The 17,034-nt window shown below is 41.7% G+C and overlaps 1 protein-coding gene across 14 annotated transcripts in view; it reads right to left on the bottom strand.

Annotated features, from left to right (window-relative positions):
- The window catches only part of LOC310767168 (uncharacterized protein), a 393,524-nt gene that overhangs the window by 142,471 nt on the left and 234,019 nt on the right, over nucleotides 1-17,034 (bottom strand). For 2 of the 14 annotated variants that reach the window (XM_083624130.1, XM_083624128.1), the window contains exon 1: nucleotides 8,707-8,943. The exons of the other annotated variants lie outside the window; for them this stretch is intronic. In XM_083624130.1, coding sequence (XP_083480256.1) covers nucleotides 8,707-8,757 — 51 coding nt within the window. In that variant the 5' untranslated portion in view covers nucleotides 8,758-8,943. Of the gene's footprint in view, nucleotides 1-8,706; nucleotides 8,944-17,034 lie in introns of those variants that run through there. 14 annotated transcript variants of the gene reach the window in all.

Genomic DNA, 17,034 nt, shown 5'->3' with positions numbered 1-17,034 from the left:
TACCAGAGAACTATAAAAACCTGACAAATCTGAACACGTATTTGAGAAGAACCGAAAGAGCCAACTACGTGTACCTCATAACGCAAAGTGTACTGGGCTGTACACCTCCAAAGAATCTGATTTTCATTGTATAACCATGGTTGCTCTGTTTTCTAATATTTAAATATACTTAAAGAGCTGAAAGGGAATGAAACAGAAGGGGTCAGCATAGGTCCAAGCGATCCTGAGAATAAAAGCATCCTGCAGATAATTATTTTACAGATATGGAGGAGAAGGTGGTTCGTGAAATGAAAGCGGCAACTTGCACTGACCATTCTCAGAATGATCTTGCCTTTGAAGGAACTGAACCTCTTATATGGCCCAGTACTGTTTTGATAGGTGTGGGGTAGGGAAAATGGGCAGTTAACATGAACAAGCTCCTCTATCAGAGGTGAGCTATAGCAGAATATGTAACCTCAGTATAAAGAGAGATAACAGCCGCCTTTTAAAAAGAGAGCTGTAGAAACTCAGTCTCCCCACTAAGCAAAAAACAAAAAAACATGGGGTGGGGAAGGTTTGCATGCATATTAACAAAAAATTAATAAAATAAAGCTCTGTTCACCTAGAGGCAGACTTTCTATGCCTAAATTAGGATGCCAGTAGTGGGTCTAGAAGAAGAAAATGCTGACCCTAAACCTCCACAGCCTTGCATTCATACTCAAGAGGAAAAATCTGTGTCTGCTGCCTTGTGGGACATCTTAAGTAGCAAACCTGAGACAAATCGAGAATGGAGTCCCTAAGACAGTTGGGTATTGTATTTTATGCCTCCTCCTGGCAACTCCTGCAACCAAGCTGGTGTCAAATGTATTACTCTGCTTTCCTTCAGACCACATCAGCAAAGGCCAACAAGGGGTCTTGTCATCCGGGCAGTCCAGGACCTCCATTACACTGTCAAGGCTTGCGCCCTAGAGAGGTCACTTTGGTGCTAACACAGCAAAAACAACGCTGGAAGCAGCAGTTAAGTGTTACCAGTTTCTGCAGTCGCAGCAAGCGCTGTGATTCTCCAACGGTTTGACTTCACCCTCGGAGGCACACTCCATTGTCTCTCAAGACAGATGGATGCCAACAAGGTGGTTTTGATAATGATTCCTCCAGCCTCCAGAAATTACATACGTAGATCAGTCAAGTTTTCCACTGACATTTGGTGTTGTTGCCTAGTCACTTCCTTCTCATCCTAAACTATTATTTAATAATTACGATCACATTTTCAAAAGCTGATTGATGATACAGATGCACCAGAAATATGAACAACTAATGGATGGATTGCAGAACAACTCAGCACTAAGTTTTTTCCTGTAACTTTACTAATTTCTCACTGACCGAGTGGCTGAACTGATCTTCTGCATTGTATTGTTGTTGTTTAATCGTTTAGTCGTGTCCGACTTTTCGTGATCCCATGGACCAGAGCACGCCAGGCACTCCTGTCTTCCACTGCCTCCCACAGTTTGGTAGCTTCGAAAACACTATCCAACCATCTCATCCTCTGTCGTCCCCTTCTCCTTGTGCCCTCCATCTTTCCCAAAGAGAACTTGCACAAGCGACGCTGACACAACAAGCGACGCTGTATAGCCCCTTCGCTCACTTGCAAAAAAGGAGGAGCAAACCAACTAGGAGGTTTTCCACTAACTATAGTTTCTTGGCTCAGACAAAACAAGAAACTGTAGTTAAAGCAATACTGTTTTGTTTTGCTCTCACCAAAGAGAATGGAACTGCATGTGTGGCTAAAAGACTAGTATATATCTTGGCTTATTGAGATATGATTGTCCCGAACCCAAATTGTGCACCCAGAATTATTCAATTCGTGACAAGACGGATTACAATCCAATCCTTCCTTGTAAATGAAATGAGCCTTTTGAGCTAAGCTTTCCTGAATGTTCAATACATCCACAACTATCCCCACTGCCACACTGCATTACTTTCGCCTTGCACTTCAAACAGATTTGCTGGTGCTCTGAAAGTAGTAACTAGATACTTTTTTAAGTCATTAAAAGCTACTTAATGGTGGGGGCTCTTTAAAGTACAGTATTTCATCCAAGGTCAAGAGGCTATCTCACACATATGTATAACCATATGCTGTTTCGTTTGCACATATCACTTTGGGAGTTATCCCTCTAGGATCTCTCTTTCATGGGAATAGTTGACCACAGTTCACTGTGGATTTGTGAAACACATTCCAGGCTGTAAAAAAGAAATGTTAATCTGGGATCAATTTTTCATCAGTTCAAATGTACTTTACAATCTACAACGATCTTCATTCCTGGAACAGTTTTAGAGTCCACTCAACATTATTAGCTTTGATGAACCAACATATATTTAATGGTCATATGCTTTTGCTTCTGTTAAGGGATATAATTTTAAGAAACACTTTCTTCTGCCCTGATGAAAAAGTAATTTGTACTTCACACAATCTGCATGGTAATTACAAGCCTACACACGTATACTGCATGATAATTCCTTCATGATGGGTAAAAATAAGGCTACAGGGTTTCTTGCAAGGCTCAGGGGCTTTTTGACAGTGTTATTTGTCCCGATTCTAAACAACACTTAGAAAAATATTGGGAGTAAGCAAGTGAGGAAAGAGAATATTCTACCCCAGCTTTAATCAATTCAGTTGACAGAGGTCTCCTTCTCAAGACATATACATATATACAGAGAGAGAGAGAGAGAGAGAGAGAGAGAGAGAGAGAGAGAGAGAGAGAACAATTTCAATAAATGCATACATGCATTCTCACAAGTCGAAATGCCTGAGCATGAGTGGGGGAAAAATTCAAAAATTACAATACATATCAGGGATCCCCAGCCTATGGGCACACTTGGGATGTATATATGCATATATAATTTACATGGGTACCAAGAAATTCTTTCTGTCCCCCTGAAGGGTCCAAGGATATCATGCATGTTCCCTATTTTATGCCTGTGGTTTAATGCTGTGATTTTTTTTTTAATGTGTGAAGAAAAAGGGATGAGAGATAGGTGCCATATTTTTCCATGTATAACATGCCCCCATATATAAGATTACCCCCTTTTTTTTGGACCACAAAAAATAATAATTTGGAGGGGAAATAGCCCAAAGTTGTTGAGCTTCTTTTGGGGGGAGATTGCACAGAGTTGTTGAGCTTTTGGGAGGGCACTGCTGCCAGTTACTCTACAGCCAGCCCACCAATACAAATCATACGCATTGCAGTGGCCACCAATAGTCACACTCACTGCCAAAAGCCTAACTGCCCACTCGATGCAATCACAGCTGATTGCACGCACGCCTCACTGTTGCCATAAATCACCCGCCCAATTGCCACAGCCAATCGTCAGCAGGCCTTGCCACAGCAACCAATCACACGCCCAATCACCGCTGCCAATCTCCTGCTGGCTGCTGCCACTAATTGCCCGTCCCCCCTTTGCTATCCATGTATAAGACGACCCACAATTTTTGCCTATTATTTCTGAGGAAAAAATACGGTCTTATACATGAAAAAATACGGTATGTTTTTGTAAGCTTTCGCACAGTGAACACACAAACACAATCTGCCACATTCTGAAGTCAGGAAAAAGATTATGATACGGCTGCAGAAAAGGTGGGTCATACTTATTTTTTTCAAAATGAAATTTACACAGGATGATAGGTGTTGACCAGGAAAGAAAAATCAATGCTACAAGGCATATATTCAATCTGTGATTGAATGTGGAATTCACTTACATTGATGGCACAAAGAAAGAGAAGGAGGAGGAGAGAGAAAGAGCTGACACATCGACGGGCTAAACATACATTTTCCCATATTATTTCCGGGCCTACTTATTACAGGGTTTCTTTGACACAAGTCAGCCAACTGCATGCAGTAGGACTGTGCTAGAATTAAAGCAAGAAAATGATGCTGAAAGCTTACTTCCTTTCTACAAATAGCCTTCAGCCTTTCATTCACTTTAGAAATGTGAACTGGTCTCAATGCATATGGACAAAGCCATTCAACATTATGCCAAGACTGGAAATATGCTACCACAGGACCCTTGGAATGGCCGCCATACTACTGAAATCAATTCAATGCATATGGGGCCTGGGGGGGGGGGGAGATACAATATAAAAATAGAAAAATGGTGTGAAAATACCAAACACTCCTGCAGAGACCCTCTAAACACAGCCACAGTCCGCTGATCAGGGACAATGTCAGAACTGACACTCATATGCCACACATAACACAGAAGAAGCCAACCCATGCCGGCTGAACTGGGGCCATGCCTGTCTTCTCAACACACCTCCAGCATGCAAGGGAACTCATGGAACTGGGCAGTAGCCACAGGCAAAGTCAGGAAAGGTTCCGGTGCCACGACGAAGGAAGGGGACTATGCTGGCCTCCGAAGCAGCTGGTCCAGGTCACGTTCCCAGACATGCCAAAAGCAGGCTGGTGTCCAAAATGATGGATACATGTTGATGTTAGGTCAAAAATCAGCCAGTGGACACAGTAAGGCACAACAGAAATAGCAAAGTGGTTGACAATGTCACTTAATAAGGATCGGTAGCAATGCTTTTGTCAAAAGCTTTTTGAAAGTCCAAATATGTCTTATCTACATGGTTGCTGACACATCAAAAGAATCATCAGTGAGGCAAGACACCCTTTTGCAGACGTCATACTGATTCTCTCTCAGCATGGTTTGTTCTTTCATATGCCTAATATTTATAGCTTTAATTGTGCTTTCCACAAGCTTACCAGGGCAAAAGTAAGGTTGAGAGCGGTGTAGCACAGAGAATCTTCCATAGATTCTTTTTTTAAAAAAGCACAGAAGTGACCCAAACCTTAAGTAAAAAGATTTAATTCTGTGCTTAGTTGCATCACTTTGTCAAAATAGTAACAATTTTACATGATGATGAAGAAGAAGAAGAAGAAGAAGAAGAAGAAGAAGAAGAAGAAGAAGAAGAAGAAAGCCTTTCCTTCTTCTGGTTCTCATTATATTACATGGGTGGCAAACCACAACTTATTTCCCTTTACACCTATAACATCTACCAATAATACCACTGCTTCATATTAAAATAATAATAATAATAATAATAATAGTAATAATCACATGAAGTAGGATGGAATTACAGCTCCTGAGTATGACATGGCAGAGAGCCTCATTACACATAGTGACAGCTACCCTAATGTGCATCACAGATTTCTCCGTCAAAGAGAAATAATGAGCTGTCCAGGGCCTTCGGTGCTTTTTATAAACATCTTCAATGTTTTTTCCTGTGCTTCTGGCACGCTCTCTGTTAAGCAGCAGCCAAAACAAACAAAGCAAACCTACAGAATCCTAAAGCAGCACAAAGATCACAATTCTAATGTTGCTGACAACACCAATATATTGTTCCAGCCGTGGAAGTATAATTTTCATTCAATGCTCTTCTTGGAAAGACTGCGATGCTCTCAGGGCCTTCCTTGCACAAGTCCCTCCCCATTAGCATCCTGTCCAGTTTGCTGCAGGCCATAATGTAGCCATTGATAATAGTTTTGGCATATGTTTCCTAGGGAAAGGCCTGGCTGGCCTTCTGTTGAACGGATGTTGATTGTGTTAATGCAGAAGACGCATATCTGCTACCTCCTGCTGTGTCAAGCCCCTAATGACCACATGACCTGTCAATATCACTTAACACAATCCACAGGAAAATACTGATGCCAGGAAACCGGACACTTTATATGCATCCACAATGCACAAGCATTTCACACGCGTCTCATTAACACCATGCAGTATTACCTGTAGACCTCGTAAAGAAATGCAGCTATGCAGTGTCCGCCATGCCAACCACAGAGTGATAAGACTGTGAAGGCAAGAAACCATGTTGGTTAAATGAAACCACATTTTTGTGCCTAAGATCCTACCATAAAGGATGGCCAAAAGGAATGAATGCAAGATTGCATTGATGTTAAAAGTGGCCAACAGCAAACCTGCTGTAAGAAGTAAGAAACTTGCTGGTGTAAACACTGTTCTGGAAAGAAATGTACCTGCCCACAAAGTTATATAATACAAAGACAAGAAAGCTGCTCATAATCCTATTTGCCTAAACTCATTTGGAAACATATAATCCCAAATGGTTAAGTAGCGGGTGCTGTTTTCATGGAAACTAAGGAGCAGTTAAAGCAGAGTGGGATGCTGTGTGTTCCGAGACTGAGTTTAAGGTACATCAGAATACCAATTTGTGTATTCTCAGGCAAAACTGCATAGCCCACACACAAAAGAGAGGTACTGGCTTTGCCAAGCTATGGCTTACAAAGATTCCACCAGAGAGCAGCCTCACTGCTCCTCCCAAGTCCTTTTACTGCCACACCAAGCTAAGACAAGGTTTACTTTAGTGTGATGTCCAAACCAGGATTGTGGTTAAGCTCTCTGCTCTCTTTTCTCACTTGGCAAATCCAGCATAAATAATCAGCAGCAGTCTTACAGTCATAGATAGTGGTGTTCCTCAAAATCCCCTTGATTCTCAGCAAGGCAACCTTTGGTTCCAAAGGTTTAATTGTGAGTGGGGCTGGTCACACTCTCAATCCTTCCCTTTTCTACCCCACTAGCTTTCTGTCACTCTTCAAAGCTCTCTCATCACTTCCAAAATGGGGTGAATGCACTCCGTTGAGCCAATTTTTAATATGACAGTCCATAGGTTTGCTTCTCATCTTTGTTGATCTATCATGCACTCAAGCAATTCGCATTCAATAAGCCCATCAGTTGCAGAACTCATAACGTAGTTATAAAACAAAAAAACATTTTTTTAAGGATGCCAGACAAGAAAAACCCTGTAACAGTGCCCTTGCTTATTCCTGAAGCCCTAATATTCTTCAAAGGCTTGACATAATTTATTTTAGTTTTTTAAATTTACTATTGTTTATTATTCTTCATAATAATAAATTTGATGTCCACCTTTCACCAGCAGATCCCAGGGTGAGTTACAACAATTTAATACAATTTAAAATGCATAATTAAAAAAAACCAGCTGGAACAGATTCTGGGTATGCACAGAAAATGCACATCTCAGGTGTCAGAGATCAAGGTAAAGAAATGCATGTTCAGTATTCACCAAAATCTGTATAAGTGAAGAATCTCAGTTTATCTGTGGAGAGGGAATTCCATAACACAGGGGCTACCATAGAGAATGCCCTCTGCTGGATCCCCCCTCAAACTACTGAGGGAGGTAGAACTACCAAGAAGGCTAACTCCACCCATGCAGTAGAACTATAAAGCCTTTGCAGAAATGCAACACAGGAAACAAGAAAGGCATCAGGCAGAGTGGATAGGAAAAGGCAAATGATTCAAAGCAACACCCACCAAACTGTACAACACATAGCCAGGTTAGTTTGCAGCACAGTGATGGGCTGAGTCTGCCAGGGTCTTCGGAATGCTAGCAAAACCTAACGATGGCTCACCATGATTCAGACTTGAGCAATGTCCAGAACAGATTGTGCTATCTGTAGCAGTTATTCAATTTCTCGCTATGTAAACATGAGGTAATAGTGCGGTAGGGTTGGTAAGTTCCTGGAGTTTTGGTGTCTGAGAAGAGTAAAGCACCAGGAATGCTGAGTCTAGGTCCAAAGGAATTGTGAGTAGAAGCTCAAATCTAGTGGCTTCCCAGCTAATTCATACACCTGGAGTGCACTGCACTCAGCGTACCACTGTATCTGTTCATTCTGGGCAGGTCACACATTTAGACTGCAAACTTACCCTTCACTTGGATGGAGATATGGACATGAAAGCAGCTGGAAGGAAAATATAAATTAACTTATAGCAGACATTTTATTTATTTATTCAAAGATGGGGGGGGGTTCTTTTAATCCCGCTTCAGTTGAAAAGGTCTTGCTGAACAGCTTAATAAAACCAGAAGTCAGTCAAATGTTGCATCATCATAAATATAGTGTCCCAGTCAAGGAAAACCATAGTCCCATTCTAATCTGCCTTAGTCAGACCACACCTGGAGTACTGTGTCCAGTTCTGGGCACCACAATTCAAGAATCACAGAACTGTAGAGTGGGGAGGGACCCGATGAATCTTCTAGTCTAATCCCCTACAATGCAAGAATCCTGCCCACAGCTGTCCCTGGGTGGACTTGAACCACCAACCTTTTGGTTAACAGCCAGGTGCACTGACTCACTGAGCCGCCTGTAGATTAAGAAGGATATTGACAAGCTGAACCGTGTGCAGAGGAGGGCGACCAGGGTGAGGGAGTTGGGTATGTTTAGCCTGGTAAAGAGAAGACTGGGAGGAGATATGATAGCCATCTTCAAATATATAAAGGGCTGTCATGTAGAGGATGGAGCAAGCTTGTTTTCTCCTGCTCTGGGACCCAAACCAATGGATTCAAGTTACAAGAAAGGAGATTCTGACTAAACATCAGGAAGAACTTTCTGACAAGCAAAAGCTGTTTGACAGTAGAACAAACTCCCATAAGAGGTTGTGGACTCTCCTTCCTTTTAAAGCAGGGGTTGGATGGCCATCTGTCATATATTATCGAGTTGAGATTCCTGCATGCAGGGAGTTGGACTAGACAACCCTCAGGTCCCTTCCAACTCTACAGTTCTATGATGCTAAGATCAAATGACATGACACAGAAGGAAGATGGTTTTGGAGAGAGGAGGAAAAAGACAAACACAGGAACTAGCCTCAGCTACAGATCTGATTAGCTCCCACAACTGAAATGTTGGGTGTTGAACTTACACGGCAGGACTTCAATCTTCTCACACCTATTCCATATTCATATTCCAGCATCTTGCCAATCCCTCCATGGAAAGTAAGACTTCTGTGTGGAGGTATCTAGTTGACACCACCCTCTCCCTAGAGCAGAAGGGTATGATGCCACAGGTGGGTCACATTTCCAAACAGGCTTTGACAGGCCTCCAAGAAATATCCTGGCATCCTAGCCTTCCTGGAAGTGAGTATAATACAGTCAGAAGCTGCTGGGCTTACAGTGGGCCCTTGTCAGAATCTGCCAGTGATTCATCACTCCAGCTGCTACAGGAAAGGCTCAGGGAGGCTCAACTGACACCCTCTCCAAGAGCAGATGGTCCTGTTGCTCTTCCTTACGGGGCAGTTTTTTCTGATGGCCTCTGCGAGGGGAAGGAAGGGACCCAGCCCAGCTGATGAAAGCAGGAGCAAGCGGAGATGTTATTATTCCTACTACTGCAGAAATGAAGAAGAATGGAGCAAAGGCGGGGATACAACGCTGTGATTTTGTAAGAAGCTGAATTATGCCTCTGAAAAAGGGCAATGTCACTCAAATGGGAGTTTATCCTAATGAAGGGGAACATAACCTTAGCTATACAGTTGCTACTTCGTCTACTGATGCAGAAGAGTTTGTGGCGAATATCAAAAAATCTGCTAAGCGAACATTTGGCAAATTGTGCATGAGTTATCCTGCTTGCCACACGTTGCTTTTCTCACCAGGTTCCAGAATACCAAATTCTTACTTTCAGGCTTGTAATGAGCCATGCTTTTAAGGTGAGCAAGACTTGCCTCTAGATGACCTGGCACTAGAACCTTTCAAACCCCGCCACCCTTTTAGACCACAAATGACTAACATTTGTTACTAAATCCATTGTTCGTGGAATTATTTGCAAGGATAAATTAAGGTCTCCGCATCTTAAGAGCAACTAGCAAAATGCCACTAAGATAGGCAGGTGAAGATAGAAGACAGAGAAACACTCTGTGGACATATTTTTCATGGAATCCTTCTCAGAGGAGACTAGGTTAGCACCAACCTGGGTGGTGTGTGGGGTTTGCCCCTCCTGCAACACTGTCCATGAATACAACACTTTACTTTTCCCTCACAAGAGTGAATGATAGACATCCATTTATAAGGCAGAAATGAAAGGGGTTCAGCACCCAAGTGCAACACAGAGATGTGGACAGAATCTGCCTTAGTTAAACCCCAGTGACAGTAAGGTCAAGCTTTCCCCCGTTCATTTGGGTCCAGGGTTGCAGCCCATCTACTCTGACTGGTTGGTACTTAATGTAAATTGTAAATAGGAAAAAGTCTAGACAGCACTGCATGTATAGTATAAGGCCATGAACAAGACAGAAATTATTGTTTTGTGCCTTTCCTCCTTTTTTTAAAAGTGAAGGATTGTGATTTTAGCTCTGTCATAAAGAATTCCTTCATGCTAACGACTGCATCAAAATAAGTTCTCTGTGCCAGTTTGCAAATGTTAGCAGCGCATGAGAAATGTCACTCAACCCGTCTGTTTTACTAACATTTCCTATCAGCAAGCAGACAGGAAGCCTTCTCAGACGCACTCACAAAGAGGCAAACAGAAGCCAGAGCTAAAAGTAGATTTTTCTTTCTGTATGCTATCACCCTAAAAGAACGGAAACCATATGGAGGTTAGGCTATTATTCATCTGGTTAGAGTCTTCAGGTGGCTTCAGAATGAAAAGAAAAATTGTCAATAGATGTACTCAGCCACCACTTATTTTGTTTTTCACTGTGTACGCTACAACAGTGTTACAGATGTTCATAGCTGAGCAGCTACAGTCAAAAGCGTATTAGCATTTCAGTGTAAGAGCATACTAAAGCTGACAACTAAATTGTAATAATTCACTCTGGGGTGAACCTGTAAGCTTTCAGGAATGCCTAATAGTTCTTTCATCCATTGCAAAATTGCTATGAAGTAAGCCCAGTTAGCTCTGGCTAGAATACTGGCTTGTTCACACATCAGAAGCATGGAAGCAATAGTCTGGAATTCTGGGGAAAGCAAGATGGTCACTGATTTGTAGTGAGCAAAAGTCTGACAAAGGAATAGAGGTGCAGAATTTGGGCTGTGCCAAATATTCTCTGTTTGCTTCGAAAATAGCCAGCGTCAGAACAGAACCAAAGCTTTCAGATATCAGTTCTGAATGAGTGGGTTCACTCCCAAGTAGCCTTTTTCCATACCTCAGACACTTGGAAAAGGGCATCCATAGATGTTCTTAAGTCATGGCTGTGTGGAAATACACAGATTATTACAAATGTTACTTTTTAAAGACTGTATTTAATACTGGCTTACAGGGCTTGGAGTCACAATGACCTGTGGTGAAGCCTCTGAGGGGTTCATTGCAAAGTGGGCATGGTCAAAGTGTAATGGTGGGTATGACTAAATTTTATTTTTAAAGGACACACTGCAGGGGAGCTCTCTGAGAGCCAGTGTGGTGTAGTGGTTAAGAGCGGTAGTCTTGTAATCTGGTGAACCGGGTTCGCGTCTCTGCTCCTCCACATGCAGCTGCTGGGTGACCTTGGGCTAGTCACACTTCTCAAGTCTCTCAGCCTCACTCACCTCACAGAGTGTTTGTTGTGGGGGAGGAAGGGAAAGGAGAATGTTAGCCGCTTTGAGACTCCTTCAGGTAGTGATAAAGCGTGATATCAAATCCAAACTCTTCTTTGGAGAGAGGTCACAAAAACATTTCCACATCACAGCTGGGAAACTGTGGGACTGGTCAAAAATACTGAAAAATGGAGGACCTTTTAGCAAAGGACACATTAGAACAGGAGCCACCCCTGTTTTATTTCTTATATTTCTTATAACTGGTTGTTTTTATTTGTGCTAACCTGCTTTGAGAACCAATGGTAGAAATTAGGTTATCTTTTCTGAAACAAACTAACAAATGGTCCACTTGAACCCGCCAACCCACAGGAGACATAAACAAAGCCAGGCATTCTTGATTGAAGAAATAATGAAGAAATGAAGCCCACACTCATAGTTACTATGTGGAATGAGACCAAGACGTTTTATTTTTGATTAATATTTTACCGCATAAATTAACCGTCAAACCACAAATCTTTCTGTGCTCTGAATTCTTCACTGCTAATTTGGAGCCAGATTTCTAACATGAAAAGACCGTCTGTGACACTGAAGAGTTTATTTGTGTTTATTGTGAAACAAATGTCATTCGATGAGGAAGGCTTTGGCAAAGAGGGCAACCTACCAATAAATCTCTTTTAAGACACTTGAAGTTAACCTGCGTGTACTATAAATTAACACCTCTTCTTCATGATCAATCTGGAAACCTATTGCAATTTTCCAAAAGAGTTACATCAAATATCTCACAAACACTCAGAATTCCAGTAACCAGATTCTCAAATAAAAGCACATATTCATGAGTTTATTCAAATATAAAAACGCTTCTCACTTGGGGATCACTTCATCTAGCAGATGCGGATCAAGAAAGTTTTTTTTTAAAAAACAAACTTTTATGTTTAGTTGTGAAAGAACGATGCCACATAATAATGTATCATTTGCTCCACCAAATTGGCTCTATTGTGCTACTCCATTGCTGTGCTAGACGTACCACCAACACACCTGGGTTATTCATGGTAAGTTACAGCAACACTTCATCTATAGGCATCCAGTAGCCCACTTCATTGCATCATCACCACCAGCCAGTGGTGGAACACATCACATGATGAACAGATACTGTAGGAAGTCTGTACGCTGCAGAGAGTGGGCATGAATGAATGCCAGAGTGATGGCACAGGACTGGTGCAATAAGCAAAGAGAGGCATGTCTATGAAGACCCCTCTGTTTCCGGCTCTGGGCCCCAAAGGGGCTGGATTATTCCCATTGTATTAGGTAGCTACTAAACATCTGTTGTTTTCCTCTAGATTTTTCACTTAACTGAGCTTTGGTGTTTCCTTAGCTTGGAAGTGGCTTTTGGGAACGTTATTTTCTTATCCATTTAAATTATGGGCATTGCTTCTCCAAAAACACTGTTCAGAGCAAAAGATGAGAACATCAAGTTAAATCCTGTTCTTTAAACAAAACATTCCAAACAGTATGTTACTGAGAAATTAAGCTAAAGACACAAAACAAAAAATAGTTACGTAGGACCTTTTAGCCTTTCAGATACAGAAACATCCTCTTTCTTCTCTTGTTACCCTCACAATCATGAAGCATAGCCGTGAACTACAGCCAAAGATAACAGAGGCAAGCTTTTTAACTTTATTGGGTTATTACTAACTTTTACTTTTAAAGGAGGGTTGTATAATCTTCTCAGTTAATACTTCTAGGATAGACCAGCTGTTCTGAGTAATTCAGACAAACTTCATTAAGTGTGTTTTAGGGCTCCTCTAGACAATCTGTTTATTGATCATGCTTCCTGATTTGCTTACGCAGAGGTTAGACTATGTCCTGTTTTTATTGAGCATTCAATCTGTTTTGTTGCGGGGAGGGGAGTTTTACAGCTCTGAGCATTCAGCCTGATTTGCTTATGTCGTGTTTATGTCTTCCCATTAATCATTTGTTCGTACCACCCTTTTCAGTGTTTCCCAGTCACCTTCCTTACTGCAGTAAGTCTTTATTTCTTTAAAGTGGATTGTTGCTCTAAACCACATTAACCCACTTTAATTTTGCAAACCTGAATTTCCAGTATGCACTTGGGTCCCTCCTGCAAGATACTGGCAGTCTGGAGGCAACTTTGGTCTTCACCATCCCATCTGTATTATTTTTAAATCAACTCCTTACCACTTTACACCCAGGGAACATAGGAGCTTGCCTTACACTAAGTCAGACCACTGATTCATCTTAGCTTAGTATTGTGACACCGACTGGCATCTGCTCTCCAGGGTTTCCAGCTAGGATGTCTCCCAACCCTATCTGGAAACACTAGGGATTGAACCTAAGTCTAATTACATGCAAAGCATGTGCTCTACCACTAAGCTATGGACTCTTCCACAAGCAGCCAAAAAGCAAACTGTATGTATACCTCAACAGGATGTCTGCCTGTCTACTCCACCTTCATCCCAATGTATTATTTTGACAAATGGTAGGTCTCATCTTCTTTATATACATCCAATGGGGTCTCAAAAGCTGGTTCCCTATCTGGGAAACCAAGACTATTTTACTTTGGGAACAGGAAAGCTGGTTATACTTGTAACCTGAAGACGAGCTAAACATTGCTCATGAAAATAAGACCTTCCCTTCCTTCCCTCTCCCCGCATGCTCCAAAATCTGCTCCAAGGGTTCTCCAACCTTCTGGAGTAGTTTCTGAGGGAGCACAAGCACTGCAGAGACGAGGAGACGTCACAAGGAAGGGCACTGCTGAGGAAAAAGGGGTTGATTATTTTCCCATTGCGGTCTGACCCTCTTCACCAGACCTACTCTCCTCTGTGTGACAATTAGGCTTGAAGGAAGCTTTGTCTTGGTGCAAATGGAAATTTGTTTATAAGCCTAATTGTTGCGCAGGGTGTGAGGCAAGTGGGTGATCTTTGTGGAGAATGCAGGTGGGGAGGGAAAGATTAACCAAATGAAATTTCCACAAGCCCCGCCCCCAAATAGGCTTGAAGAAAGGTAAGAAGATGTTTAAACTGGGTTGGCATCCATCTGTCTCGGGACACAATGGAGGAGTGTGCCTTTGGGGATGAAGTCAAGCTGTTGGAAGGTTTCAGTGCCTGCTGATGCCTAAACTGCTGGGGATGTGAATGAGTGTATGTCTGTTTATGAGAAATATTTATGGGGTGCCCCTACCCACACTTTTTGCACTTGCCACACTCACCACTAGCATGCATCTCTTGGAAAGTTAGCTCCGAGGGAACGCGACCTGAAAAAGGTTCCCCACCCCTGACCTAAGACCTCCGCCAAGTACAATGAAGGTAAACATTGTGTTGGTTTAAAAAAACTGAATAGAGATGCATATTTCCTTTTGAATGCATCTTAAGTGATTCATGCATTCCAATTGGGTGGAAAAAAAGACCCCAGATGAGATTCTTTTCATATAGCTAAGGAACAAAACAGCCTGGGGGAACGGGGAGGGGGGCATATAATCAAGGGTGAGGGGAGAGGCAAGGAAACTGATTAGTAACTTAAAAAGAATGATGATCTGTAACAATTGATATAGTGTAAGAATAATTTTCCAGCACAACACAAATTGTGTTTATCACTGTTGAGAAGTAATAATTTTTGAGTTATATCAAAGGCAAACAATGAAAGCAGCAAGTCTCTGGGATTATTTTTTTATTTTTTTTACATTTAAATAGTACCCCAGCAGCTTGGAAGTTTGTAGGAAGCATTTTGCTACAATGATAGCTCTATGTCGCATGTACCATTTAGGGATGCTTACAGCACTCTGCTGAGTTCCAAGCACCAGTGCTCTCTGCAGAATTCGAGAAAATAACAAGGCAAGTGCCCACAAGGGTTGCACTTTTTGAATGGATCCTGTGCGCACAAGGGATTCATTTGCCAACGCCTAATGCACAATTGTGGTGCAACAGAAATGGGGCTCTTCTCTATACTGTCCTATGTATTTGGCAAAACTTACAGTATCTAAAATATAAAATACAGCTAAATTAATCCACCGCTGAAATTGTCCTCTGTTTAGCATGAGCTATCAAACAGAACAATCTTTCCAACAATAGGGAGGAGGAATTAGAAAGTAAGTTGCAATACAGATGAGATCTCCAATCGGCACCAACAATATTTATGTATCACAGGGCAGTATTTAAGGTGCTTAATTAATAGGGCAGATCATTATCATCTTACCATTCCCTCTATGACTGATCTGTTGCTTTTGCAGACAAGATGCAGGTATCAACAGGCTTACAGGAACCCCAAGGTTTGCAAAAGTGGAAGAGGTTAGGTTACTGAAACACATTATACGTGGGGCTACCTCTGAAGACGGTTTGGAAACTTCAGCTGGTGAAGAATTCAGCGGCCAGGCTGACCACCAGGACAAGACGCTTTGAGCATATAATGCCAATCCTGGGCTGACTGCACTGGCTGCCAACTAGTTTCTGGGCCCAATTCAAAGTGCTGGTTTTCACCTTAAACAGCTTAAGAGACAATACCTCAAGGACCACCTCTCCCCCTATGAACCGACCTGGACCCTGTGATCATCATCTGAAGCCCTTTTTCATGTGCTTCCTCCATGAGAATTACCAATAAACAACAAAAAGTAAGTCATAAATAACAAAATAATAATATATGGGGGGGAGGTAAACATACCTTTAAAAACTAACCAAACTTCTTAAAAAACTTCATTTCTATCCCACATATGAGGAAAATTAAAAAGGCTCTAGAAAACTGGGAAACTATTAAATTAACATGACCAAGCAGAAAAGCAGTAATGCAGTAATGAAATCAAGTTTCCAACCAAACTTTTACTTTTATTTACTGCACACAGAACTACCCAAAGGCAAATTGAAAACACAGCAAAAGCAATTCAACCTTTTTTTCTCTCTCGAGGGAAAAGATCTAGTTTAAATGACAAAAGAATGTAAGAAAAAGAGTGGACTTGGGATTCCAAACATAGCTTGGTAGCATGAAGCTTTTCAAATCGGTTAAATGATATCTATAATTAACAAGGATGGTGATAATAAATTTTTAAAAAACAATAAATCGATCTGGAAAGAAGATTAATGCCTTTAAGTGAAATTTCTCCCCCTTTTCTACCACTCCTCTGCCCCATAACTTCTTCTTTTTTTTTTGCAACCTCCCAACCTCTAGCTTAAATAATCATCACCATATTTAGCATCAAGGTGAGCTCAAAGGATGCATATACATTATGTTCAAAATGGCAGCAGCTTGAGGCAAACTGTAGCAGCAGGGAGAAAAATGGAGGTTCAGCAAGAGGCAACTGGTGCAGCAGGTAAGAACATACATTGGGTAACCTCACAGACCTAGATGCAGGGCCCTCTGGGATCCCATACTTTTAAGGGCGGCAAGAAAAGAAAGTCAAACCATTTCCCAACCTCTTTGTGCCCTTTGAACTCATAGGGTACAACTGAAAGGAACATGAATATACTCACTTGCAGAGAATCAGAGGGGCTGAAACGGCAAGGCTAAATTTCCTATCTTGAAAGGAAGTGGAGAGCCCTGGTGACACCTGGTGAACATTAAAGGTGGCTTTGGGTTTCAAAGACAGGGACTCAGGAGAAAAGCAGAGGTCACACTTGTCAGAGCACTTCTTCCTCTCCAAACACAATTCTTTTTTTCTTTTCTTTCATGTTTTGACTAACATTATTAATCCTGGAAAATATTTGTCTTCCCTTCCGAGTCTTTCCTGATGTATGAGCCAGTCTGTT

The sequence above is a fragment of the Podarcis filfolensis genome, assembly GCF_964270895.1.
Source record: "Podarcis filfolensis genome assembly, chromosome: 7".
Taxonomy (NCBI): Eukaryota; Metazoa; Chordata; class Lepidosauria; order Squamata; family Lacertidae; genus Podarcis; species Podarcis filfolensis.
This window is presented reverse-complemented; position numbering and strand designations above follow the sequence as displayed.